This window comes from Astatotilapia calliptera, chromosome 3 (genome assembly GCF_900246225.1).
Source record: "Astatotilapia calliptera chromosome 3, fAstCal1.2, whole genome shotgun sequence".
Taxonomy (NCBI): domain Eukaryota; kingdom Metazoa; phylum Chordata; class Actinopteri; order Cichliformes; family Cichlidae; genus Astatotilapia; species Astatotilapia calliptera.
In genome coordinates, this window is record NC_039304.1 from 35383864 (window position 1) to 35410622 (window position 26759).

At 39.9% G+C, this 26759-nt stretch overlaps 1 protein-coding gene across 1 annotated transcript; it reads left to right on the forward strand.

The window, feature by feature from the left end:
- gfra1b (gdnf family receptor alpha 1b) lies at positions 1–26759 on the forward strand. The gene is made up of 10 exons (XM_026163090.1): positions 1–635; positions 1058–1366; positions 1985–2068; positions 15353–15531; positions 16290–16462; positions 17575–17684; positions 19077–19211; positions 20084–20280; positions 24315–24362; positions 25068–26759. The coding sequence occupies exons 1-10, from the start codon at positions 596–598 to the stop codon at positions 25218–25220; spliced, it is 1428 nt and encodes a 475-aa protein (XP_026018875.1). The 5' UTR covers positions 1–595; the 3' UTR covers positions 25221–26759.

The window sequence follows — 26759 nt, forward strand, 5'->3', positions numbered from 1 at the left end:
AGTCCAGATCAAACCGCGTTATTTTAGGTTTTACGCTTTAAAGTCCTTTCATCTAAACGGAGTATTCTTCCCCTTTTTTTTCGTTTAACTGGATGTAAAATAATAAATAAATTAAAAAACAAACACTTTCATTCCATTCCAGGTAGTGATGGACTGCTCAAGATAAAATAATCCATTTTTCAAGTTGGACTGATTGCTTTTAGGGTTTTGTAATGTGATTTCCAGAGGTTCTGTTTGCAAAGTTTTCCTCCTCCAACCTGCAGGACTGCGTCGGACTAAGGACCCCCGCAGACAAACAGGAGTTGACGCGAGCAGGGTGAAGTGGAGATGGCCCATCAGCGCGCTTCCTTGCGTCTCACTCGCTTTTTGTGTCGTCCTAAAGTCCGGCAGGTTCGCACGGTTTGGTTTTAGCCGCCGGACTCCGGTGGAGAGCTGGGATTCTCGGGAGTGAGAACGCTCTGCTACAGGATGCTTCGTCTTTTTCTCTCGCACAATGTGCAACCAGAGGACAAGTGGATCAGTTTGACAAGTTCTCGTGTCATTTTCTTTTAATCTCGGAAACACCTCGTTAAAAAAGAACATTTTCTAAAGCGCAATGATTTTAACAACTTTTGTCATTACACTGTCCTTTCTGGGTAAGTGCCACATTCATCTGTTGAATTCCTATCATTTATACATAAACATGCGTTTTGAAACGGCGCGTGCTCCTTTGCAGTTCATATGAATAAATTCAAGCAACAGAAGGGTGGTGGTGAACAAGGAGCGTCCTTCGCCAAGCGGCAAAGGAGAAGTTCATTGAACTGATTTGTTCTGCTTGCTGGGACACGGTTGTGAGCCTCCGGGGTTCATAGCTTTTCTGGTGCTCGCTGCATATTTGCGTGTCAGCAGTAATGTGTAGCCTATGTGCGTTAGGAAACAGCACCACAACAACAAAAGTGCTCTCCAATTAAGCAGTGTGTGCTGACAGATGTCTAAACTGTGCGTAATGCAGTGTCAGTAAAGTAGTTTACACGGACTACACAAATCATTCTCACTCACTCTTGTTTCTTACTCCCAGATTCTGTGTTCACCCTGAAGGGTGACAGCGGCTCGGCATCCCGAGCCGTCCGACTGGACTGCGTAAAGGCCAGTGAACAATGTCTAAAGGAGTACTCCTGCAGCACCAAGTACCGGACAATGAGGCAGTGTGTGGCGGGGAGGGAGAGCAACTTCAGCGCGGTCCACGGTGCCGAGGCGCAGGGCGAGTGCCGCAGCGCTATAGATGCCATGAAGCAAAGCCCCCTTTACAACTGTCGATGCCGAAGAGGCATGAAAAAGGAGAAGAACTGTTTGCGGATATTTTGGAGCATATATCAGAGTTTACAGGGTAATTCATGTGCATTTATAGTAGAGGACTGAGCATTAATAAAGATTACTCAAGTAAAAGCATCACTACATGTTAGTCCTGAACTTATAAATGTACTCATGTAGATTTATACTTAAAGGCACAGAAATATAAAGTATTTAAAGTATAGTGATTACAAAGTAGGCTGAACGCCTCCTGTTGTTCTATGATATTACATACTGCTGGACAGTTACCACTCATGCGATGGTAAAGGTGGAACAAATTTGCAAGGTTATATACTGCAATAATACTTCAGTTTTTATAAGTTTATCACAAATGTCAAGAACCTGCAGAGTAGAGACAAATCTGTACCTCAGACCTGTACCTGGGTGAGCTACTTGACTTGAGGTTATGTCTGAACTCATCATCATCAAAGTTTATCAGTCTACATATCTGTTTATGACTTCAAGAAGGGAACATTTTTTGTATCTGTAATATCACAGTGAGACACACGCCAAGATAAACCTTGTTCTCACACTGCATCAAACTGGGATTAATCCCATTTGATCATAATAAATCCAAATTTATGCATCTGATATTATGCTGTTAGAGAAGACAGCATTTACACACAAACACACACGTTTGCTTTTTGCCATGCAGGTAACGATTTGCTGGAATACTCTCCATATGAACCAGTGAATAGCCGCCTCTCGGATATCTTCCGCCTGGCTCCCATCATAGCTGGTAAGAACCTGTTTTTGCATTCCTGAGGTTTCACTTTGGACGCTGTGCAGTGTTAAGTCACGGCCATTATTTCTCAGTTGTTCTTTAAACCCAGCTTAAGTCACTGCATCGCTGCCACAAATCTGTCACTATTTGACAACCACTTTTTGCTATTGCTGTCTGGTTTCAGGCTGCAGCTTTCAACGCCTATTATCCATCACAAAAGCTTTTATCTGCCACTGTGACCCACCATACACAAAGCAGAGTAATTTAGTGTATTTCACCCTCAAAGCAATAATGAGGGGTCTGCATGTTATTCCACTGTCACAGTATAACGCGGGGAGTAGCGGTTATCTGCTAGTTTTGAATTAATCATCCTTTTAGCGTAGAGGAGGTTTTGTCTGAGCTGCTGGAGACCGCGAGCGCTGAATGCCTGGTTTGAAAAGCGAGAGAAAGAAAAAACAGGAAGCATTTGCGTGTTGTAAAGGTAAATGCCATATGTGTCCTCAAATGTCAAAAGAGTGCAGGTGGACCAGGGAGTGTACACCTAGGCAGGCCCAAAATTAGATCTGCAGAGATCCCATAAACACATTCACAGTGAGACAATTAACCATCTGTGTGCATTCAATGGCACTGATAGAACACGTGTGTGTGTGTGTGTGTGTGTGTGTGTGTGTGTGTGTGTGTGTGTGTGTGTGTGTGTGTGTGTGTGTGTGTGTGTGTGTGTGTGTGTGTGTGTGTGTGTGTCAAGTGCAGAACTCTTTGGCATGCCTCAATATTGGGCTTCTGGCAGGAGGAGGGTGTCTATTGCATTGGCCAGCTACCATTTCATTGCAAAAAAAGAAAAAAGTGGTCATTTGATTCTTTCTCTCTCCATGTCTCTCGCTCTTCCTATGATTGAATCCACTTGGTATATAACAGTGGTGCTGCTTCAGAGACGAGGGCACAAATGTATTTCAACAGTGAGAAAAAGGAAACATTACTTTAATTGACATTTCTCACCTGCGCTGGAATTATGGCAAGATACTAAAGAGATACCTGCAGGTATGGCAATGAGAGGCTGGGAGGAATTGCAAAAGTGACAAAGCGTCCACAATAACCAGTTAAACCAAGTCGGATTTATTAAAAGGCCAAGAAATAAAACAAAATCAGCTTGAAATAGTCCTGCAAAACCATGTGCAAGTTCCACGACCTCCCAAAAATTCCAAGGAACCCTTTTGAATACATGGGAAAAACCTTCATCAAGATATACTTTAAAAAAAAAGAAATTCAAAGCTTACTCGTCAATATTAAAACATTATTTTAAGTAATAATTTAGATTACCTAGGCAGTGTGAGCAAGACAAATCAGGAAGCAGCGATGGCTCTGAGGAGCCATTATAACGTAAGCAGCTATAGCTTTTACAAATAAATAAATAAATCATTGAGTAGTCTAGATATCAGGAATCAATTTGCCATAAGTGACCTCATTCCTGCCTGCAACTAAGCCAGGCCTCGGGCAATCAAAAGGGTAAAATGATGCACATGCGAGCCAAAATCCAATGATAGGTACTGTACCCCCTGGAGTCTACTGTTAAGGCATAATACTCCCCATTCTGACTGCTATATCACCCAGATAATAAATATTTGAACAGTAACACTTTTTTCTGCTCTGTGCTTCAGGACATTTAACTAGAAGTAAAGTACAGGCGTCTCCAGTAAATGCCATGTCTCATCATGGATTTTTTTAACAACAGTATAAGAAGAAGACTGAAAGAAATTTAGCTTTTACTAATAAAAAATCAATAAAATTGAATAAATCCCAGAGTTTGGGGATTTAAAGTGATTGGGCACAAACATACAAACAAAAAAAGTAATTTTATTGGTTATTTTGTTTAAAGGACTGACGTTCACTGTAGCCAGCTTCAGCACTTGTTTGTTATGATGTCTCCTTTCCCTCAGTCAACAAGAACAGCTCAGCGAGACTGATATTGGTTGATCTTCTTGGCTTGAGTTACTCGGTCAGAGTATTCCTCTTCTTCACCCCAGCAGAGCTCTTTGAAATTTCTGTCCAATTTTTTTATGATCAGTGATCTATTGAATGATAAAATGATGTCCAATGAGTTTTTATGCTCTCTAAAGCACAGAGAGTTCTCCCAGAAGCCTCTGCTGCCATCCTTTTCCTTTAGTCAGCAGTGAAATCATAAAAAACACCAGTGGATCAGTCAGTCCTTAAAGGATTGTTCCCAGACTAGTTAGAAGTAGTGATATATATATATATTTTTGATGACTTTGCAAACACTTTTTATGGTAAACTATTTGATGTTTACCCTAACAAGGTGATTTCTAAACAGCCATTAGATGAAGACTTGTTATATCTTGGCATGGTGTGCATGGTATCCTGAAAAATTAAGAGAAAAGTAGGTAAAGATAAAAAAGATGCAGCAGGCCTAAGAAGGAAGAAAAACAGATTTGCCAGATTACGCAAGAACTTGATTCAAGGTCAGTAACAACAGGTCTTATTGAATTATTGTTATCAATACATACAGGGAGATACAACGTTGAGTGTCTACAGCCAATTGTAAACATGGTGGAGGCTTTGTCATGGTTTGGGGTTACATCTCAGCTGTGTACTACAATGTAGTACACAAAGGAGCACTGTCTGTCATGGATTGGCCTCCCCAGAGACCTGTTGTCACCGTTATTGAAGCAGTGTGAGATCATGTTGAAAGAGAACAGAACAAAAGGCAGAAAAGCTTTGGGATGTCCTTCAGGAAGCCCGGAGAACTGTTTCTGAAGACGTCATTGCAATTAATCCAGTGTTTGTTGAGACGGGCGTGTAGAATATCAAATGAACGAATAACACAGAGGGCATTCATAACGCAAAGTCAAGACAATTACTCTACCTCTTTTGATTTTTGAGTACTGCCTTTGTTACGTCATTATGGCACCAGTGAAAAGATTTTCTTATGTCATACTAATAACATTATCGATTCAATCCGAAAGGCGTGACATCGAGGCCACTAACTGGTAGAATATACCCGCAAGGAGCTACTGAAATGAAATGCTGCGTCATTTATAAATCAATGATGAAGATCAATCAGTGAGAGTGCTTTTTACAGATACTGGTGTGCAGACAAAGGGAACTGTGGGGCTACAGCACTGCCCTTAACACACTGCATTTATGTCTATTACAATCTACGAGGGTACTTCAGGGCATTCAAGGCTGGCAGCGGTGGTATGAGTGCCGAATCCATTCCAAGAGGCTCTTTTCAGTAGCACATAGTGTACATAATATTGAGCAATAAATTAAGCAAATACATTTTCATTTTTAATAAAATGCTTCCTCTTAAAATTCATGTTTGCATGTATTGCTTCTTTGAAATTTGAGATTGGATTGTGTCAGTGCAGTCTTACGCATGCTTTTTGTACTCAATTAAATTCCAGCCGCTCATGTTCATATGAAGCTACTTTATAACCACTACAAATCTGAACAAATGTTCTTCACCCCATCCTTAATTGATATCTTGCAGAAGTTTCCAAAACCTCCTCAAGCCAGATCCTCAAATTTAACACAGAAGCAGTTATTTTCTTTAAGAAAGTCTCCCTACTAGTTACTGGCCCTAGAGCTGATCCCAGTATCTTTACCCCCTCCTCCCAGTCCATCCGCAGATCTCATCAGTAGTCCCGCTGAGGATATAGCCACTGAAAAAGAGATGAAGCTTGCCATGATGATTTTCCATTGCAGGAATCTCAAGAATAATTCAGTGGGTCTAGATGCCTGAAGCAACAGATTAATCCTCAGTAGTATTTGTCCTTTGCTGCTGGCCTCAGTGTTCCTGTGAACTATCCATATGTGAGCAAACTTCTCCAGCTGAACATCAGTGTGGCTATCAGCAGAAGAAACACTTTAAATTTGCTGACTCTTTCTGCACAAACCTGCTTTTAGCTGTATCAGCAAATCACTGGATGGCACTTCCTCTCCCCTTTGTTTTTTTCTGCCCCCTCTGAAACCGCAAAAAGCTCAGTTTATTCCAACTGAATTCAATTATGAGGTCGGAAATTCACTTATATGTTGAGTAATTACACAGCAAATATCAGATATTCGGTGCCATGAAGTAAAACCAACAAAACTTTATTGCATAGTAAGCACACAATTTAAAATATAAGAGGTTTTAGTTATATGCTACTACATCTAAATATGAAGACTGCACAAATCCACCAATATCTGTAGACTAAAATCCAATGAAGATGTTGAATAAACACCTCCAGCATGGATGTCACTGAACTGGAGATATACGGCATTACTTTCGTATTATTAAATACATGCATTTGTTAGTTTACTGTGAAAGACAGCTAAATAGTTGTGTTTGCTGGACATGCTTCGTAAAACTGAAAAACAGTTTTACGAAAAACAGCCTAATTGCTGTAACTGTGAATTATTGCTAATTATCCCTAATTCATGCAAAGCAAAACTATTTGGTCAATGACATTCTTGGCATGATTGATACTATCAATAGGTATGGAAACTACAAAATACACAAAAATGCAAGTTCACAGGCTGTCATTTACAAACTTACTAACCCAATTCCAACATGTCTTGCCACTCTGACACATATGAATGTTACCGGAAGAAGTAAAATGGCCTGAAAAGCAGAAATTCCTCAACATGATGAGTGTACTTTATGGCTTACCGTGATAAGTTGTGCGCAGCAGGCAGAGTGGATATGCAACCATAAGTGATGCAGGCAATTGCTAATGATAGCTTTGAGATGAAAAAATAAAGTACTGTAGGTTGCAGGTGACACATGATAGTGTTTTCTGACAAGCGTGCTGTTATTTTATGTGAGTTTACCACACCCTACGCCCACACACAGGAATATGTACGCATACATGTTGTCACGAATGTGTGCATTACTCCTTCACAGAAAAAAAAACACTCTAGGCATTCATACATGCAGTTAAACTCTGAAGAACTGCAGTGATTACGGTAACGGGCAAAAATTTAATTAACTTCTATTCCTTTAATCTAATAATTGTTTTACGTTACATTATCTTTTCAGATATGAGAAATTTGCACAGATCAGTTGATCTCAGTGCGATACCTTTTGATGCATGTAATTGGAAAAATTTGCAGTAATGGTGCTATTTAGGTTTTTTTAATTTGCACATTTTTGCTGCAAGCCCTTGTGCAACCCATCCCAACCACTGCTTGTTATTCTGTGTCTGACCTAATCATTGTGATAACAGCTGTCACTGTAGACTTCTTTCTTCATGGTAAAAAGGTGAATTACACAATAAAAAGAAATAATCAATTTCAGATCTAAGCATATGATTAGAAAACTCATGTGGTTCTTAGCACGTTTTAAAATTAAGTAAATATAATGTTAGATGAACAAAAGAGCATGACATATTACACTTTCTATTGATTTACTGATTTCTATTTAACAAAAATATTCAGGTCAAATCCAGGAGTGCAGGTCCTGTGGCCTCAAGAAAGGCCCAAATATTCACCCCTCCAACATTGTGCTTAACATTTTCAGGCATTTGTGCTGATATGCCATTTGTCTTTTGCCAAACGTGTTCCTGTGTTTTATGGCCAAATATCTTGACTTTGGTCTCATCCCTTCAAAGGACATTGTTCCAGAAGTATTGTTGTTGGTCCAGATAAAGTTTTCCAAACCTAAGCTTAAGCTTTGCTTTTTAAAAATTATACAGAAGAAGATTAACCTTTAACTTGCTAATCATTTGTTTTTCTGAGATGTAGCCTTTGGTTGTTTGTGTGTTTTGGAAGATTTCCTGAGCATTGAATGGTCTGACCTTGGAGTGAATTTGCTGAGAACTGCCTTTCTGTTTTTCTCACTGTAGAATCTTGGACTTCAAATTATTTGGAAATTTCCTTAAAACCCTTCCCAGACTGAAGGGCTGCAACAATCGCTTCTCTAAGATCATTGCTGATGTATTTCCTCCATGGCATTGGGTTAGCACACACCTAAATGCTCCAGACCTGCAAACTGCCCAAACATGTGCTTTTATAGAGGCGTTCCTTCTTGCTGATGATCAGTTAATCAAGTGCATTTAATTAGCTGCACCTCGTTACTACCTAACTGCTTAATTTCTACGTAATAAGATTTAATGCTGTACTTACTGCACTTAGTTTTTCACCCACTGCTCCATTTTGACTAAATTGTTCTAAAATGAATAATTACATTTAATTTTAAGACTCAGTACTGATAAAATGGTACCAGTCTAAACTTGTCTGGTAAAGACTGGATTTCTAACAATGATAATGTTTTGATAAGTAAAAACTTAGGACTGAAAGACTACTTTTTTTCCATGACAGTATGTACAAGGAAAGTACAAAGTATGCACAAAAAATGCTTTAAAAACAATGTTGTTCTGTAACATTTGTCCACACAGTTCACTGTAATTTTACAGATAAACCTAACCATCAAAAAAAAAAATAGTTGTTGCTCTGGCCAGGCCTTTGTGTACATCTCTTTGAGTAACACACAAAACAAAAACCCTGTAAAGTGAGAGCAAAAACAGAAAGAAAATTACCATTTTTAACTGGCAAACAACAAAACAACAAAATAGAACAAAAGCACAAAGCAGAGGTGCACCTGGGTATCATATCTGACTCACAGCAATCAGAGCTCAGAGCTCAGCCTTTCTTTCTGCAATATCCTGCACTGATAGCGCACCAAGTCCAATCAAAAATACTCTACTTTAAGTAGAAGATTTCTGGTAAAAGAAAATGCTCCCAACAACCTGAAATTTAAAAGGGTAGTTCAGCTTCCATAGTAACATGTTTGTCACTGGGCACATGCGTTATTATTACAGGAAAATTTGATCATGTGAGTAATGTCCGCAGGCAATCATAATCATCGGGGACTCTGTAGGGAATTTCATTCTCAGCATAACATTTCTGCAGCTACTTAAGCTTACTCTTTAAATCAATGCACGATAAATGAGCTACTAGAGGATTAAATGGAGGAAAGGAATAATGGCTGCGGTAAAAACTAAAGGGGATTTTGCTAATTGCATTGGTGCATTTAATAAATTGGTCTTGGGTCTGGTCAAGTATTAAGACACTGGTGTGGATTTAGTGATGCTGGCAGGAAACCTGACAGAAGGCCAGATGCCATGACGGAGAGGCTCTGACCAATTCAGGGCTTTCTTAAATTACAAAGACGAAACTGAATAGAGAGACGGGTTATAATAAATGAAGTGAATCACTGATACGCTATGAACGATATTAATTTGAATCATTATCTAGATGGCAAAGTTCTTGTTTTTAAGTTTAGGTGACTTTGTGAATTTTGAGTAAAGCGAAGAGAGAGTCGAATCAGGCATTGTGCCAGACTGTTATACAGCCTGAAGACATTTAACACTACTGGCCTTATTTTACTCATAAAATAAGATATCTCATTAAACGAGAGTCAAATAAATAAATAAAGAGTCCTGAAAAGTATTAAAAGATTTATAAGAGAATCTATGATTAACCAAACCTCTCAGAAAATCAGTTATAACAGACAAGCAGCTATAACAATAGCCAAGGAACCATTATGGTAGTTAAAATTCATTTTTCAATTAAACAGCAATCTTTCATAAATTCATAAATTCATAAATGCACTTGGCAGATGGCTAAAAAAGTATTATGTTAAAACATGACAAGATTAGAAATCCTGCTGCACTCTATGGGGAATGTCATAAATGGTAAATGGCCTGTATTTATATAGCGCTTTACTAGTCCCTAAGCACCCCAAAGCGCTTTACATATCCAATTATCCACACATTCACACACTGGTGATGGCAAGCTACATTGTAGCCACAGCCACCCTGGGGCGCGCTGACAGAGACGAGGTTGCCGGACACTGGCGCCACCGGGCCCTCTGACCACCACCAGTAGGCAACGGGTGAAGTGTCTTGTCCAAGGACACAGCGACCGAGACTGTCCAAGCCGGGGCTCGAACCGGCAACCTTCCGATTACAAGGCGAACTCCCAACTCTTGAGCCACGATCGCCCCATAGTATTTTTAACTAAACCTGTTCAGTGAGTTTCACAGTAATCCACACCTTTTTAAGACTTATTGACTTGAGAGCTTCAGGCACACAGCTGGCTGTTGATGGTTAGCTTAAGGGTCACATGAATTCTCAGTATTACTCTAATCTGTGTCTTTTGGACAGGAGAGGATTTTTATGTCATACGCAGACAAAAGTGCAATTCCACGATGTTCATATTAATGTTCTTGGATTACATTCAGAGGGGGAAAAAGGGAGCAGATCGAGCAATTTCTTTGCCGAACATTGTTATCCAGGACCACTTCAGTGAAATGGAAGGTTACAGCGAAGGGACACCTCTACTGTTTCTGAATGGAATGTGTTTAATGGTAGCATCAATCCAGAAAATTTTGTGTGCTTCATTCCATGTGCAGTCTGCATAGAAATGAGAAATTTGTCTGAATCCATAAAGATATGCTAAAGAAAGCGGATGGCAGAGGTGCACAAAGCTTTGAGGATTTTCCTGCCAGGAAACCTGGATGCCCCAAACCCTACATGCAGGATTCTCATTTTTCTTCCCCCTTGGTTTTAGGGTCACTGTTCAGCGCCGTAGTACTGCAGAGACATTTAGCATAAAATAGCAATGTTAGCATTTATTGAGGAAAAAATAAACGCTCAAGTGTCTCATTAGCCATGTAACACTTATAAACAACATCATTGTCAACAAGAAAAAGTAAACAAATAATAAACAACTTGGCTGATCCCAACTATCAGATGATTATTGGGGTTTTCTCTGTATTATTATAGGGTGCTTACCTTACAATGTAAATTGCCTTGAGGCACCTTGAACTGAAATTCAGGGGTCCTAGTTTTTTCTGACCTATGTTTACTGTATTTTGTCTTCGGTACTGTATATGCAGTGTACTCTGTATACACAGTAGACAACACTGTAGAAGACCAGGACAAACAGAAATATGTCTGGATGCTGACTTCAGTGAAAAAGCATTTGCTCCTTCCTTTCTGCGGATTAGACAGACAAAAGGCTTTAGATATCACCCTGATACCACCAACACACCTGAATCAAATGATTAGTTCATTACCAGGCCTCTGGAGAACTTCAAGACATGTTGACGAGGTGGTTGGATCAAGGACACATCTAAAACCTGCAGGACACCGGTCCCTGAGGCCTGGAGTTGGACAGCCCTGACCTAGTCCACAGTCCAGACTTTAATCCAATTGGGATGATTTGGCATGACCTCAGACAGCACGTTTACGCTGGAAACCCCTCCAATGTGGCTCAATTCTTCTAAAAGAGTGAGCCAAAATTCCTCCACAGCGATGTGAAGGACTTTTTGACAGTTGTCACAAACGGTTACATGCAGTTCTTTCTATTAGGTTTATAAGGGAATCCCACAACTTAGACATTCACATTATTCACACTCTCATTACACATACATATAGGATCTTGGGGGTGGGCACAATCACGGAGTCCAAATCACCATCAGGGTGTATACCTCACCCCTGACGTCGTTGCCCACCTCTCAATTTTAAATACACTTAGTCATTGAGGGTTAGCAGGAGGGACTATGCGCTTACCTGCTGCTCCTTGGCAGGTAGCTCCATGCCCTCCTGGGTTTTAATTGCACCTTAGAACACATATGCATCAACACTACAATGAGCGGGTGGAGGGAGGTTTGGAGTCTTCTCCCACCCCCATTCTCTGCGGCCTGCTGGAGCGGGAGGGCTAGTAGGAGGAGTTGGCCGTCCGACTGCGGTCTGGGGTGTGGGGCCTCCCTGCTGCTGCGGAGTCGGGGTGGTCTGCCTCTCCCCACCGCAGGGAAAAGGGTAACACCACCTGGGTCTGGGTGCAATTCCCCCCTCCAGGGGCAAGGGTACCTAGACCCGGTTCGTAGAGTACGCTTGGGGAGTGTGATCGTGTGTACAGCGTCTCTTTATGTCTGTCTCCACGTTGGTTGAGTGTGGAGTGAGTGCATATGAGAGCATGAGGGTGGGAATGGATGTTTGTGTCTGTGTGTGCATGTATGTCTGTGTCTATATGTCAGGTTGGGTATCAGACACCACCTCTCTGGGGACACCTCAGGCCCTCCAAGGTTTGGAGGCCTATCTCCACCCACCACCACTTCCCCTGCCGGTGGCGGACTCCCTCAGGTGTCGGTGTGTTGGTGGTTCTTTGTGTCTGGGGGTGGGCGTCCGGGTACACACCGGCTCACTCCTTGGCGGCCGCTTGTCGGGGCCTGGGGCCTGGGGCTCGCTCGGGCCCCTTTGGAGGTGGGGTGCCCCCGGCCTCTCGGCCTAGGGCTCGGTCACTCAGGCACAGCTGGGGGCCGGCGGAGCTCACGGGCGCGTCACTGCAACTCCCCCTGACTTCTGCTCCGCGGCTGCTGGGCGAGCCCTCATCTGGGACTCTCCTCAGCTCTTACTGGGACAGTGGCGCGGCTGCCCCTCTGTTGGTCTTCCATGGTCTCTTGTGTTCTGGGGGCCTCTGGATGTCTGGAGTTTTGATCTCCTCCATACCCGCTTCACACCCTGGAGGACGGGGCTGTGGCCCCCCCACACTCCCTAGCAGATCATTACATGGAGAAACCTTTGGAATGCAAGCATGCTGATCCACACAGGTATGCACACATGGGTATTCACAGACGCGGACTAAAGCTTTCTTGGCTGCTGCCTCAAAGCACACTGTGCGCTGTCTATCTTGCGTGCTGCACAATATCGTTTATTACTTAGTAAATACTGATATCTATGACTAGCTAGTTTATTGTGATGGTGCTTTGTTTTCTCTATTATTATGTTGCTCTTTGTTGTTTGCTGTCTCCTCTGTTTGTTTTTGTTTGTTTTTTTTGTTTGTTTTTTTTTTCCATACAGGTGACCCAGGAGTTCTTTTTTTTCTCTCTCTCTTCCCCCCCCCTTCTCACCGTCTCTTCTCCCCTTTGGTTTTCTTTCTTTCTCTCCCCCTCTCTCTCTCATTCATTCCCCCTGTCCTATTTATTTAAAAAAAAAAAAAAAAAAAAATGACAAAGGATGAACTGAAGCTCTGCCATCACGTAATGTCGCATACTGCTGTTTCTGATGTCATTTAGAAAAAAAAAAAAAACAAAAAAAAAAGGTTTATAAGGGAATGATTTTTTCTCAGAGGGCTGGGTAGATTTGGATAAGTTTTTTTCTTAATAAATGAATCATCATTTAAGATCTGAATTTTGTATTTACTCAGGTTATCTTTGTCTAATGCTAAAATTAGTTTGATGTAAGTGTGAAAAATATGCAAATAACTAAGAAGGGAAGGGAAAATACTTTCTCACAACATTACACATATAGGTTTGTTGGAGAGGTGCAGGTGCTTTCTGATCATTACTCCCCCAAGGCTGGTATAATTATCCTCTTGTCTGAGTTTCATATGTAGGCCTACCCGGCCGACAGTCTTTCAAATGTCTTGCATCATCCCATTAGAGGTCATGGGGTCAGATCCCTCTGTTTGTCATTTACTGCAGTGGTGGTCTTGCTCGGGGGGAGAAACATAAGAAGGCTGTGTGAGACTCATGATGTTACTCATAACTTTGATAATTCAGTGTTTATTTTACAAAGAAACACAGAAAGAATATACAACTTGAGAGTCAACTAAACAAGCAAATACATACTGGTACACAATAGAGCATTCAAATGGAATTTCCCAATCCCACTGATGCTGTATAACCCAGTGGCAATGTAAAAGTGCCTTAATGTCAACACTAAATTTGTTAAGAAATAGAATCATATTACTGTTTTATGTGATGCTGTTTTAGGACATAATGTTCTCTGAGGGAGGATGTGGGTGAGGTAATTGTTGAACTTTGCTATATCAACATCATTACTCTTTGTGATCGCAAATGACTCTAAAGTATAAATTCAAAATGAGCTTCCTAACTGCTAAAACGCTTTTTTTGTTGTTCATTTTTACCTGCTGTGGGGTATTATGTCAATATGGCTCCAGCGTATGACCTTCTTACTAACACACAACCTGGCCAGTTAATTTGCACACGCAGATAACCTCATTTGAACCCAGGTCGTCAAAAGTGATAACTTTTTCAAAACAGTTTTTAAATCCAACTTAGGTCAGCATTTTCCTGCAGGTTAACAGTAATGGAGGTAAACCCGTAACACCCACGACCCAAAAGCTACAAACAGCCACTGAAGGATCACAGCCCACATCTCTAGTCACTTGTCAGATGTAAGTAATGGGTTTTGTAATATGTGATTAACCCAAAGTTCAAGAATGTATTCAGATTTAATCATAGCTCATTCTGTGGTGCATGAAAGAGTGCAGTGAGCTTCAATTCCACCTCAAAAGGCAAAATTACAGAATTCATTCTTCCATGTCGAGGCAGAGGATACAGTCTGTGTTACTGTGCAGAAAGCAGTGGAGCAGGAAAGACTTTAATGACAACAAATGAGAAGTGAGAGGCATTATTTTGGCCGCAGAATGCTTTCTTTCTGTGACGGAAGGCGAGGCACACAGGGATGGAAACGGAGATGACCTGATTTCCATAACTTAAGCCAAGGAATGTGAACCGTGCCTGAGGATGTGCCTGTATTTTTGAGGCAAAATCAGCCTCGGTTACATCTGCTATGCATGAGAACATGAGAAACGGTTACAATCACAAAAATCACATAACATCTGCTTTTTTTAATACTCTCAAAGATGGGTTTTTAGCTTTTATCCAGTTGGGAATGATAAACTGTCAAGATGCTCCAACTATTGATTTCTGCTGCTAAAAGTATAAATGGAAGGCCTGATCAGAGAGACCTGAGATGTGAGATATGATAAATACATAAAGCACCTCATGCATTAAATGAAGCAAAAAATTGCTTGAATGTTTTGTGCTAAATTGCTAGAAAAGACTTCTCTATCTGAACAGTTGTTCTCATATATTCTGCAGTTTCAAACAATTTAACGGTAAATGATCCAAATGCATTCAAAATAATCAATAATAAATCGTTTTTTATTGTTCTCAATTATATAACACTGTAGTTTTACTTTAAAAATAGATGCAAACTAATAAAAACAGGTACTTTTAGAAGAAAGGGGGCTTTATGACAAAGTGAAAATAATGTTGGGAAAGAATAAAAGTTGCACTGATGATCCTGTTTTCTTCGTCTGATTTGAAAATATTTCTACGCTTATTTTATGGATTTCTTACTATTCACTCATGTAACTTACCTACCATGTTAATTTTGATTGGCTTGGCTTAAACAACAGCGCACAAAAATCAGTAAGTCTCACGTTAGAAAATATTAAATAACTGCGTGACTCTTTCCTCTCTCTTAGTCGAGCCTGCCTCCACAAAGGAGAACAACTGTCTGAATGCTGCCAAGGCCTGTAACTTGAATGACACGTGTAAGAAGTATCGCTCGGCTTACATCAACCCCTGCACTAGCAGGGTGTCCACTTCTGAGGTTTGCAACAAGCGCAAATGCCACAAGGCTCTAAGACAGTTCTTTGACAAGGTAATTATCCTCGCATTTTCCTACACATTTTCTATTTCGAAAATCTCTGCTTTTGCAGACACAAATTTCGAGGCTCCTCTGTAGATTTTTTTCAGACCATATTTGACACCGGAGGTTTATTTTGAAGATAAACAGTTTTAAAATCCTGCTTATTACTTTCTGACTACTGGCTGCTGTTATGTTGCCAGATTATAGCTCTTGATACTGTAGTTCATATACGTCAAACACAACATTTTACTGAGGATGAATGCTTAAACAGCAGCAACGAAGCTAGCCTATGTCAGTATTTTAAACATGTTTAATGACTATTATAGAAATGTTGCATTGCTGTAAATAAGAAGAACAGCTCGGTTAAAATAGTTAAACTATTTACATTTCACAGCAGCAGTGCAACATTGTTTATTCACTGCATTCACACAAAATCTATATGAAGAGAAAAGCGTTGCCACATAATCTTCTTTTTGGTTATTTGTGATGCTAAGTACAAAACATATGAAATTTAAAGTGTCTTTCAGTCTTATTTCTATCTCAGTCTTTCACATAGCTGCAGTATAGCTGCATATCCACACCATACTTTCTGCCCAGCTTTATGATATTCAGTTTACACATCGGCTTGCAAGGGATCAAAGGGTGGGTAATATTTTGGCTGTGCTGGATGCATGCCATGCCATCAAAACAATGCAGAAATTTATATAGAACACAGATGTTTGAGAAAGCAAGCATTAAATGTCAAATGCCGTTTCCTTTCCAAAACCAAGGTTCCCACGAAATACAGCTACGGGATGCTGTTTTGCTCCTGTCCAACGGGGGATCAGACAGCATGTGCAGAACGCAGACGTCAAACCATTGTACCAGTGTGCTCCTACGAGGATAAGGACAAAACCAACTGTTTATCTCTTCAAAACACATGTAAGACCAACTACATATGCAGGTAAGGCACCTCGAGATACTGGGTAGACTTTTTTTTACATGATGTTTTTCTATGGCAGTAAATATGACCATAAATTAACCACTAAGATTTTTCCTCCATTCTGTCCATCTTGAGCAAAGTACAAATTGAAAACTAAATATTCAAAATGTAATTTATCGTAAATTGCAGCCACTTTAAGTCTGTAATCGAACTGCTAAAAATATGTGCAAATTAGACTGGGTTGTCATGTACTGTCAGTTATAAACATTGCATAAATTAGGTAAGTTTTTATTCACTCGTGGAGTTTTGCTGTAATGTCTTAAATCTACAGTAAAAGTAAAGTAATTAGGAAGTGAGTAGATAAAGAGCCGTGAAGATAAAGTGGCTAAGAAGGAAATAATCCTACAATTATAATAACATAATAATAATAATAATAATAATAGTAACAATAATCTAGTTTCCCCCTCTTGTCCGTTGTCATCCATGTATTCCCTCTTTGTAGATGTCATGTGTTGCAAGTGTTCCCATTTGTCACCTTTCGGCTGAGGTCGGCGCTGCGGGTTGCTCCGTGTATTTGATTTGGCAGACTTTTGCCCTTCCTGATGCAACCCCCAAGGCATTCAGGGATCTTCACTTGTTAGGCCGATGTGTGAAGTGGCCACTATCCTCTCAGAGTAGTTTGCATCAACCGCTCTCCTTCAGACACCTCAGGACATTAAGATTGACAGTCAGACCCTGGGGTGGAAATTTATAGAAACCAAAAAAAAAGAGTGCCGTGCTCCTGACTCCTGACCTGATGCTAAACCTTTAAGCATGAAAACTCTGGACTCTTTGCGCTGAAGACCACATTTTAGTCTTGGGTGCCAAAGACCTACACTGTCACGAGTAACTATCATCAACATGACAGTCAGGCCATTTTGACACAAAAGCTGATGTTCGCACTTATCAAACAACATGTGCTTGTGGTCTGAACGGGAAATCCAGGGAATGATCAAACATAGCAGGAAGTGATATAATGCTTTTAAAAGTGACAACCTTGAAGAAATGACTTGAAATTACTGATCAGTTACTCAAAAATATGTCAAAACCGCAAAGCAGCGACTTCTTCAACCTCTTTTAACTCTTGTTCATAGGTCAAGACTGGCAGACTTCATCAGCAACTGTCAGCCAGAGGTTCACTCCATATCCGGCTGTCTTAGAGAGAACTATGCTGACTGTCTGCTTTCTTACTCAGGTCTTATTGGTAAGTTAATCAAGTTGTAAAGCTGGATTACATTTAAAATTTTAGCAAAACTGCTGCTGCTATTAGGACAAACTAGCATTAAGAAATTAAACCAAACTCATTCTATTTTTGTATTTTCTTTTTTACAAATTCTTTATTTACTTTGGTGTGGGGGGATTTTTGGTCGCCGTTTTCGGTAATTTGCAGATTTTTGTCAGCTCAATTAGAAGTAAAATGCAGTTTTAAACACATTTGCTTTTTCTTAAAGTACAAGCCAACAGAAACCCATTAAAAGTAGGGGAAAAAAGCGATGTGAATATATTCCATTGCATTATAATTTACATGCCCCGCTTCTTTGCCTCTCTGCAGCTAGCATGCTGACCTGCAAACTGCAAGTTTGGCATGCATTTTCAAAGCAGAGCTTAAGATACGAGGTTAAAGACGCAAGACACCCAAGTTCACAGTCAATAAATTAAAAATTTGTAGCGTGTACAAGGCATCGCACTTCATAAGCCAAAACACTGTGCAGAAAAGTACTTAATTCAGGATTTTTTTCCATCAGCAGGTTTAATTATGTAGAAAGGAAAAATGATGTCCCACTGAGTTTTTGTAATGAGATTTGAACGCAGGGCAACAGTGACCAATTGCAAACTCAACAGGCAGACATTTTAATCTGCACCATTCATATCATGCTTCACACAGTTTACACCCTCTAATGGGCCCCCCCGAGTTTAACCGCTCATTTCTGCCTTCACACACAAAAATCTGCATGTACTTGCGGAGCTAATAACTATGAGCCTACTCAACCCCAATGATCCCTAAACAAATCAGCATTTTATTCAGTTTCATTAAGATGGGAAAAAAAATAGCCAAGAATAGTTTCATTTGGCTATTTCGTCCATAAAGTACAATGTGCCCCAATTTAGTCGTAACTGTGGACTCACAATGGGTGTTAAGCGTCAGCAGCCCCGAAAACACTTGTCACAAGTCTCTTCAGAGCTGCTATGTGTCACCTGCAGTGATATTAGCACTTGTTTGAATAATGTGGATGCTCTTGAAAAGAAAAGAAAAAGCCATTGGCCACATAATGAGGATACTTTACCAGGCAATGAGTGTCATAATCGTGATGCAGCAAGTTGTCAATGCCAAGTGTCAATGTCGAGACAGAGTTTCACTCTAATGTAGCATCTTTTAATTCAGTGCAAGTTCTGTAAAACTTATAAACAGGTTAAAGTTTGCCTGCAGTGGAGAATCTGCTTACACACACAGACTGACCTGAATATTTCTATTTAAGCATGCAGAGCCTCGAGCCTACCCGATAAACCAAAGACGTCCTGGTAGAAGGTTTCCACTGGAATAATGGGATGACAGTCATATTCACTAACAGTGGTCTACTTGTGTTTTATGCTGCAGGTACAGTGATGACACCCAATTATGTGCGATCCTTTGGAATTAGCCTGTCGCCGTGGTGCGACTGCAGTGGCAGTGGGAACAGCAAGCCAGACTGTGATAAATTTGTTGAGCTGTTCACCAACAACCGATGTCTACGTAAGTGCTCATATTCACCCATCCTGCAGAAATAACTTGTCTCCCATCTTTGCATTATTCTTTTCTGCTTGGGGTCAGACTCACCAGGTGTGTTAGACTTAAAAATATCGCTATAAATTGTATCAGATCTGAGATGCCAGAATTTAACTCCAGTGATTCAACAATACTGGTCATAAAACTCAATATGTTATGTTATGCAGATATAATATACGTAAATTAACATTTAACATTACTTTGGACAGTATCACTCTAATAGAGAAATAACTGTTGAAGTGAGCCTGAGGAGCAGCAGTAATTTGCTACATCAATACACTCACTGAACGAAGCTTGAGTATGCTTTGCTACCTTAATGACAAACAACCGACAAGAGTCCAGAGAGAACCAGGCTCAGGGAGGGACAGCCATCTGTCACATCTGGTTTTCACTGTAGCTTACTGGACAGTTTTATAACCCCATGTAAGGGACTGAGATGTTACTCTAAATCATCCATTGGTGGCTTTGTGATCACCGCAGTTGCCACTTTTGCAAACCTTACAATAAACCTTACGATGAATGTCAACTTAATCTTGCCAAAATTAGATTATAGAAATTATCTTTAAGGTTTTGGTGTTTCCTTTGTGGAGCCAATTTTGGACTGTTTTGCAAATCACAGATATTACACGCAGCCACTGCTTTTAAAGAGGCTCTTAAGAAAGGTCACGTCATTTCTTTTCCTCCTCAATTACTGAAAGTATCAATTAGTAGCAGCTTTTAGTTGGACGTTATTAAAACAGTTGGTGTCATGGTACTTGCACTTATTTCTGAAGCAAATACAGACAGCTAAGACTAAACCTTGCAGAAAAGATCAATACGTTTTTACTCTTTTCTTGTAGGTAACGCCATCCAGGCTTTTGGGAATGGTACAGACGTTGGGGTCTGGCAACCCCAGCCCCCGATTCAGCCCACAGTAGACCTTAGCATCACTCGGAAGGGTAAAGCACAAACCAATAATGCTCTGGATGCGCTGACGGACATGACCAAACTGGATCTTGATGGCAACTCACTATATCACATCTGCGGGACCCTGCAGGTGAAGTTTTTGTTTGAGTATGGCCTGTATGTTTTGTCTCCCCATCAACACAGCTGCTATTTTTGAAACTAAAGGGGTTGGGAATACAATTATAGAGAAATATGACGCTTAAACCCCAATAAACAGACACTATTGTGATGATACTCATTTTAGTTCAGTTCGATGTGATTGATGGTCCCAAAGGGAGTACCTTGGCTTGTAGTCAAGAAGGCCAGATAATGAACACATAAGTACAAAAACTACACCAAACATTCAAAAATTAAATGTAAGAAATATTTGCTACAGATATATAAAAACCCAAGAAAAGCCAGTCTGTAAAAAAACAAAAGAGGTTTTTCTCCTCTTGCAGTTTTATTCGACTCTGTAGTTTTTAAACTGTACCAAAAGCCAATATAGGCTACCAGTGTCACAAATCTTAAATTACAGAGTGAACAAATTAAATTCTATTAAACTCACAGGGATGATGTCAATCAGTGTACACCTCCACTGATCTCATTAACTAGGAAATTTTTAATTGCCTTCTAAGGAGCTACTCGCTTAAGCAAAAGGGCACTGTGCTGCAAAGTAATGGTCCATCAGAGTGGCTTCTACTTCATTGTTTAGAGTAATCACAGCACTGCCTGCAGCACATATAGAGGAGTACACATCCCAGCTGAACAGACAGTGGCAAGCAATATGATATGCGCATATGAAACACATAGGTTTCAAAATGGGGTGAATGTAATCGCCATGACCCCAAAAATTATGCTTCAAATTGCACAAAAAAAAAATCGTAATTTTTTTTTTTACATATCAACATTTACACTGAGCTCACATAAGCACGTGAATTTCTAGATATGTACATTCTCATGAATTAGAAGCATTAGAGCTCACTTAATCAGCCATGCTACTCTAGAATACCCAAATAAATAAAAATAAAAATACAGGGCTGAAAAAGAGCGTAATAGGTCTCCATTCAGGGAAAATGAATATAATTTAAAGGTCTTCCAGAAAATATTCAGATAACTGTCCAGGCTTCTTTTCCACCTTTGGAGGATTCACAAAGCTCTCCAAACTTGTAAAAGAATGCGGCTGAATCCAAATTGAGACCTAAACATCAGATAGAGATCTATTCAGAGCTGCTGCCTGAGTGTCAGACGTCTGGCTCTGTCACCTTGATGGATCAGGGATGGTTTTATGATGGCATGCACAGAATCCCCCCTCCTGGGCAGAAAGATGAGATGTCAGTGTGGAGTCAGAGTTTCCTAAGCTGTCATGTCAAAGCTAATTGGTTGCCACTGTAACATCAGAAATGGCCCACAGGGGTAGTGTGTATGTGACTGTGTGTGTTTGCAGAGCAGGGACAAAGTATCATCGCATGGATGAACCAAATGTGTTTTCCCCCCTAATGTTAAATGGTGAAATAGAATGAGATTACAGCTACGCAGTTAACTTTGTTACAACTGTAGCAGCTCGTAGTTCAGTGATAAAGTGGAATCACCTCCTGGTTGATTACCAACCCCAGTCAACTGAGTTTACATCAATGTCAGCCCAGACTTGACTTTTTACTGTAGATATAAAATGTCATCACTTATTTTTTGTTGTTTGTTTGTTAGAGATTTGTGTGGAATGGAGTTGTAATTAACACATTCTTGTGTTTTTGAAGGTCACAGCAACCACTGACTGCCACACTCTAATCAGTCCAAGTGAATATTTGTTCCTACCCTCACCTAACCCCAATCGGTCATGAGCCTGGTTCTGCTGTTAAAAGGGAGTTTTTCCTTCCCACTCTCGCCAAAGCGCTTGCTCATAGGGTCATATGAAAGTCAGTGTTTTTTCTGTTTTCTTTGTAAAATTGTAGGGTCTTTATCTTACAACTACGGAGCCCCGCAGGGGACATGGGAGAAAAAAAAATTATGATGAACTTTTGCGATATCTCGCAAAACTAATTAGGGATCTCGCAAAAGTTGAATTCCAACAATGGCTACTTAGTTGTAATATTACTCTTTCTGGGTCACAAAATAAACTTTTAAGATATTTTGAGGCGTGAATGTAGTTGTGTAAACGTCAGATATCTGCTAGGTTTACAAGACATCACATATTTGCAAAAGTGCTCCGACGTTTTCGGAGATCTGACACCCACCATCTCGAAGCTAACAGGAGGTCGAGACCTACTACAGCCGGGAGGAACACCGCTTTCCCGGCACGTCGTGCCTCGACCTCCCGGTCGGCTTCGAGCTGGCGGCCTCCGAAGATCCCGAGTTTGTTTTGCGAGATCTCGAGTTTAAAAGCAAAACTTTTGCGAGATCTTGAGTTTAAAAGCAAAAGTTTTGCGAGATCCCGAGTTAGTTTTTGCGAGATCTCGCAAAAGTCCGTCTTAATTTTTTTTTCTCCCATGTCCCCTGCGGGGCTCCATATACAACATAAACTGCCTTGAGGCAACTGTTCTTGTGATTTAGCACTATATAGCTGATCGATTCCATTTACATGTGAGACACTAATTCGTCTGCAAACACTTGCCAACTACTTGCCAAACAGTAAACCGGAAATGGAGAAGATTCACCTTCAAAGTTAAAGGCTCACTGTTTACTTTGAAGCGGAACAATCTCCATTTACAATTTGCATCACAGTTTCACTTCTGCTCCTTGAGTGGTTGATGACTGTTTGTAGATAAGTTGGTATCTTGCTCTACAAAAGCAATGGCTGGATGTTTTTGGTGCAACACCTTATACCTCTTTTCAACCATAATCACCTTGCAACACCAACAACCACTCACCAACTGGTCAGAGAATACACAGCAAGTGATGTTTGTCAGGAGATCACTGACTAGTCTCTAGGCCTGTGTTACTGGCTCTATAACTACAATTAAAAGCATCTCACTACAGTTTTTTTAATTACGCAAACTACTATGGCACTTTTTGAACACCATTTTTATATTTTTCTAATTTTGTAGTGGTATAATTAAAGATAAAACTAAAAAGGAAATGTACCAAAACCAATCCAATCAGATCATTAAAAGCTTGAAAAGCTTGAAAAGAACACTAAACTGACCTTGTGTTAATATTGTATTTTAGAGTATTTCAAATAGCTCAAACTTATTTTAATTCAACAGGTATCGAACTGTATGTATGAGTACGCAATTCTAAACCATCTTATTTGCAATAATGTCTGCTAAGTGACACTTTAAAAAAAAACTGCTGCAGGGAATTTTCATAGCAGTGGCAGATAATGACATGCAAATGGATATTTCAAATATCAAATGCAATAGTAGGAAATCGATTTAGTGTGCTGATTCTGACATTTAACATCATAAATGGCATGTTTTGCTTGATTGTGCTTATAGCAGCTCTAGCTCCTGAAATTTTTGGCCCCACCAACACACACTCAGATATCTGCTATTCTCCTCTGATAAATACCATGGGGCTATATTTTTAAATGAGATGATATCACATACTTTAAGCGAGACAATCTATCATATTGGCTTTTAATAGCGATAATATGATTTATCACCAGTAAAACATCCTCTAGGAGAAAAGACCTCCGATAGAGCAATTAATCATTCTTCTCCGCAATCCTGGTTCATAGAATTTTTTTCTACTTAAGAACCAACACATGGGGTGTTTATTGTGTTTCCAAACTGCTATAGAGTCACTTTATCATTTATGTTCTCCATCTGTATCTGTGAGTTTGCCTTTTGTTTGTGCGTATAGCTGTGTTTGTGCAAATGCATGTGGGTATTTTTATGTTTGGCTGAAAAGGTTTTGAGCCATCTGGGAAAACTTCTAATGCATTAGACTGTCATAACCTTGAGCTTGAACAAAGCAGGGACACACTTTTTCACAAACATGCACTTGAATCCTATACATCTTGCACAAGGGGGAAGATTATTCCAAGAGTTAAGACCTCTAATATATGGGCATTGCAAAATAAAGCAGTCTGCTATTTTCATTTTTGCACCTCTCCAAGTCTGGGTGTAATCTGAAATACTTACAAACCCATTAAAAAAATAAATAAATGAAAGCTAATGTCTCTATTTTTTCGTGTTTTCCTCACAGGCTCAAAAGCTAGTGTCAAATCAAACAGTGGACTCCGCTCTGTGTGTGGTAAGAACTGTTTTATTCTGTGAAGTCAAATAATAGTGGACTTGTAGGAGATATGAAATACAATAATTCTTTAGTTCTACATAATTATGCAGCATTGAAAAAGAAAGCATTCACAGGAGTCTATGGCCATGGGCATTCAGGTGTGTCTTATAGTCTCTCGGCAAATTTCACCCCAAGGTCAAACGATGAGAGTTTGCAGCTCAGAAGAGTTGCGAAAGAAAAAAACACTCAAGCGCTCAAGACTGTGTAGACCTCAGTTAGGATGTTAAATGTTAAAGTTTACAACAGTGCAATTCAAAAAAGATTGAACAAGTATGGTTTGTTTAGAGGGAAAGCTTTTTCTCTCCTAAAAATCCCCAAAAAACAAAAACGACATGAGGCAGCAGTGCTTAGGTTTGCAAAGCTGCATTTGAACAAACCCAAAGATGTCTCGAGCAATTTCCTTATGGACAGATCAGACCAGAGTGAACAGCTCATACCAACTGCCAAGCTTGATGGTGGAGAGTTGATAATTTAACAAAACTGATGGAAGGTCACCAAAATACGAGTATATACAGCCACAAAGCTCTACATAGCTAAATGTAACCTGAGGTGAATGACATATACAGTATATACACATATATATCTGAACTTTGATGCATCAGTATCAACAAATCTTTCATGAACTTTCCACTTCGATTCTTACATCTTAATCTTTTCTCTTAGAACCATCAACTGGATGAGTCCAACGACTCAAACGCCATTGCTAGAAGTTCGCCAGCTGAAATCACCTGCTCACACCCCTCAGTGATGCTCCTCGCGCTGGCCTTTGCTCTCACATCAACACTACTGCAGCTTGAAGGTTTCCTGCTTTTGTAGACTCTGAGGACTATCGCTCAACATTTTTATCTGGAGAACTGATCGGACCCTTTTTAATTTAGGCATCTGCCCAACTGCAGCAGCTACATTTTTCTTTAATTAGAAGCGTCCAAACAGCACGGTAAGAACAGTGAAATCAGGCAACAGTGGATTATATCTAAGGATGACATGTTGGCTGCTGTGTGGAAAACAGACTTGCTGAATCTGTTGCTGAGATATCAGCTCATTTGCCTTCCTTGCCTCATGGGGGCAATTTGGTGACTTCAAGAATCTGATTCATGCTTAGGAGCATTCTTTTTTTTAAGGGGTGGAAATAAACTCTGTGATCTGATGTGAATAAATGCATTTCTTTGGCAGCCGCTGCATATTTGACTGAATAGACTGCCAACATGCTGAAGAGTGTTTTAAGCATAAAATGCATCATTCTTTGCACAACTGTGCTATGATTTGCCCGTCAATAACCTTGATTTAGGTCACGAAAAGCAGAAATGGAAAAGCGTTAAACTAAAAGCGGACAAAATTGACAAGTAACATTTACTGGTGTGACATTTGATTCATCAAACACTGAAACTCATTCCAATTTGTCAAGATATCCTCAAAGGACAAAAAAGACACATCTGCCAGAAGAAAGTAACACATTTTTCTTCTACACATTCAGTACTTGGTATAGACTAGTTTTGTATATTTGATTGTCATGGTGCTTTGTGGCTTTATCCCATCGCCTTTGTAAAAATGACACACGAGTGCACACTCTATTACTGTATGCTGCTGTTAGCTTGTAACATATTGTCTGTAATATTTTGGGATTCTATGTTAGTATCTGGTGACTGAGGCGCCTCAGCTTTATCCAGCTTAGCTGTGATCTATGAAATGTGATGAGGTGTGGTTCTTTTCCTCACGTGATTACGGATATGACTTTATCGTGTGACTATATTTTGATGGTAAAGTGCATAATGTTAGCTTAAACGGTATTTTTCTCTAACGTCAAACTCTCTGTAACAGTACCAAGAACATAAAGAATTCACAAAAGTGACTCTAATGGCTAAAAAGTCAAATATGCTTTGTTTTGTTTGATCCCGGCTCTTCAGTCTGCCAGTATTCTCATTTCTTTCTGGGGTTTGATGAATAAAGGATGTGAACATACCCACAACTAGTGCAAACGCCAAAAGACAAAAGCCAAAAGACATTAATTGCTGGCAATTACTGCTGATGCAAATGGAGGAAAAGATTAAAAAAAACCATTATGTACTTAATGGCACCGCAATTATCAAAGACATTCAAAGAGTATACAAAATAATGAAGACTTGTTTTAAAACATCCCTATCATTACCCAAAATGTGTAAAGTGTGTCTCTTATTATAATCCTGTCATATAGGAGCCTTGTTGATATCTAAGCTAAAGCCTGTAATGATGCACTTCTTGGCTGTTGTGCATCAGCCAGGGTTTGGGTTAAACACTCAGACACTTTATGTACAAGTTACAATTTGGTCATTTGGTGTTTGGCAATCTGCTGAAATAAAAATGATGAACATTGACCTA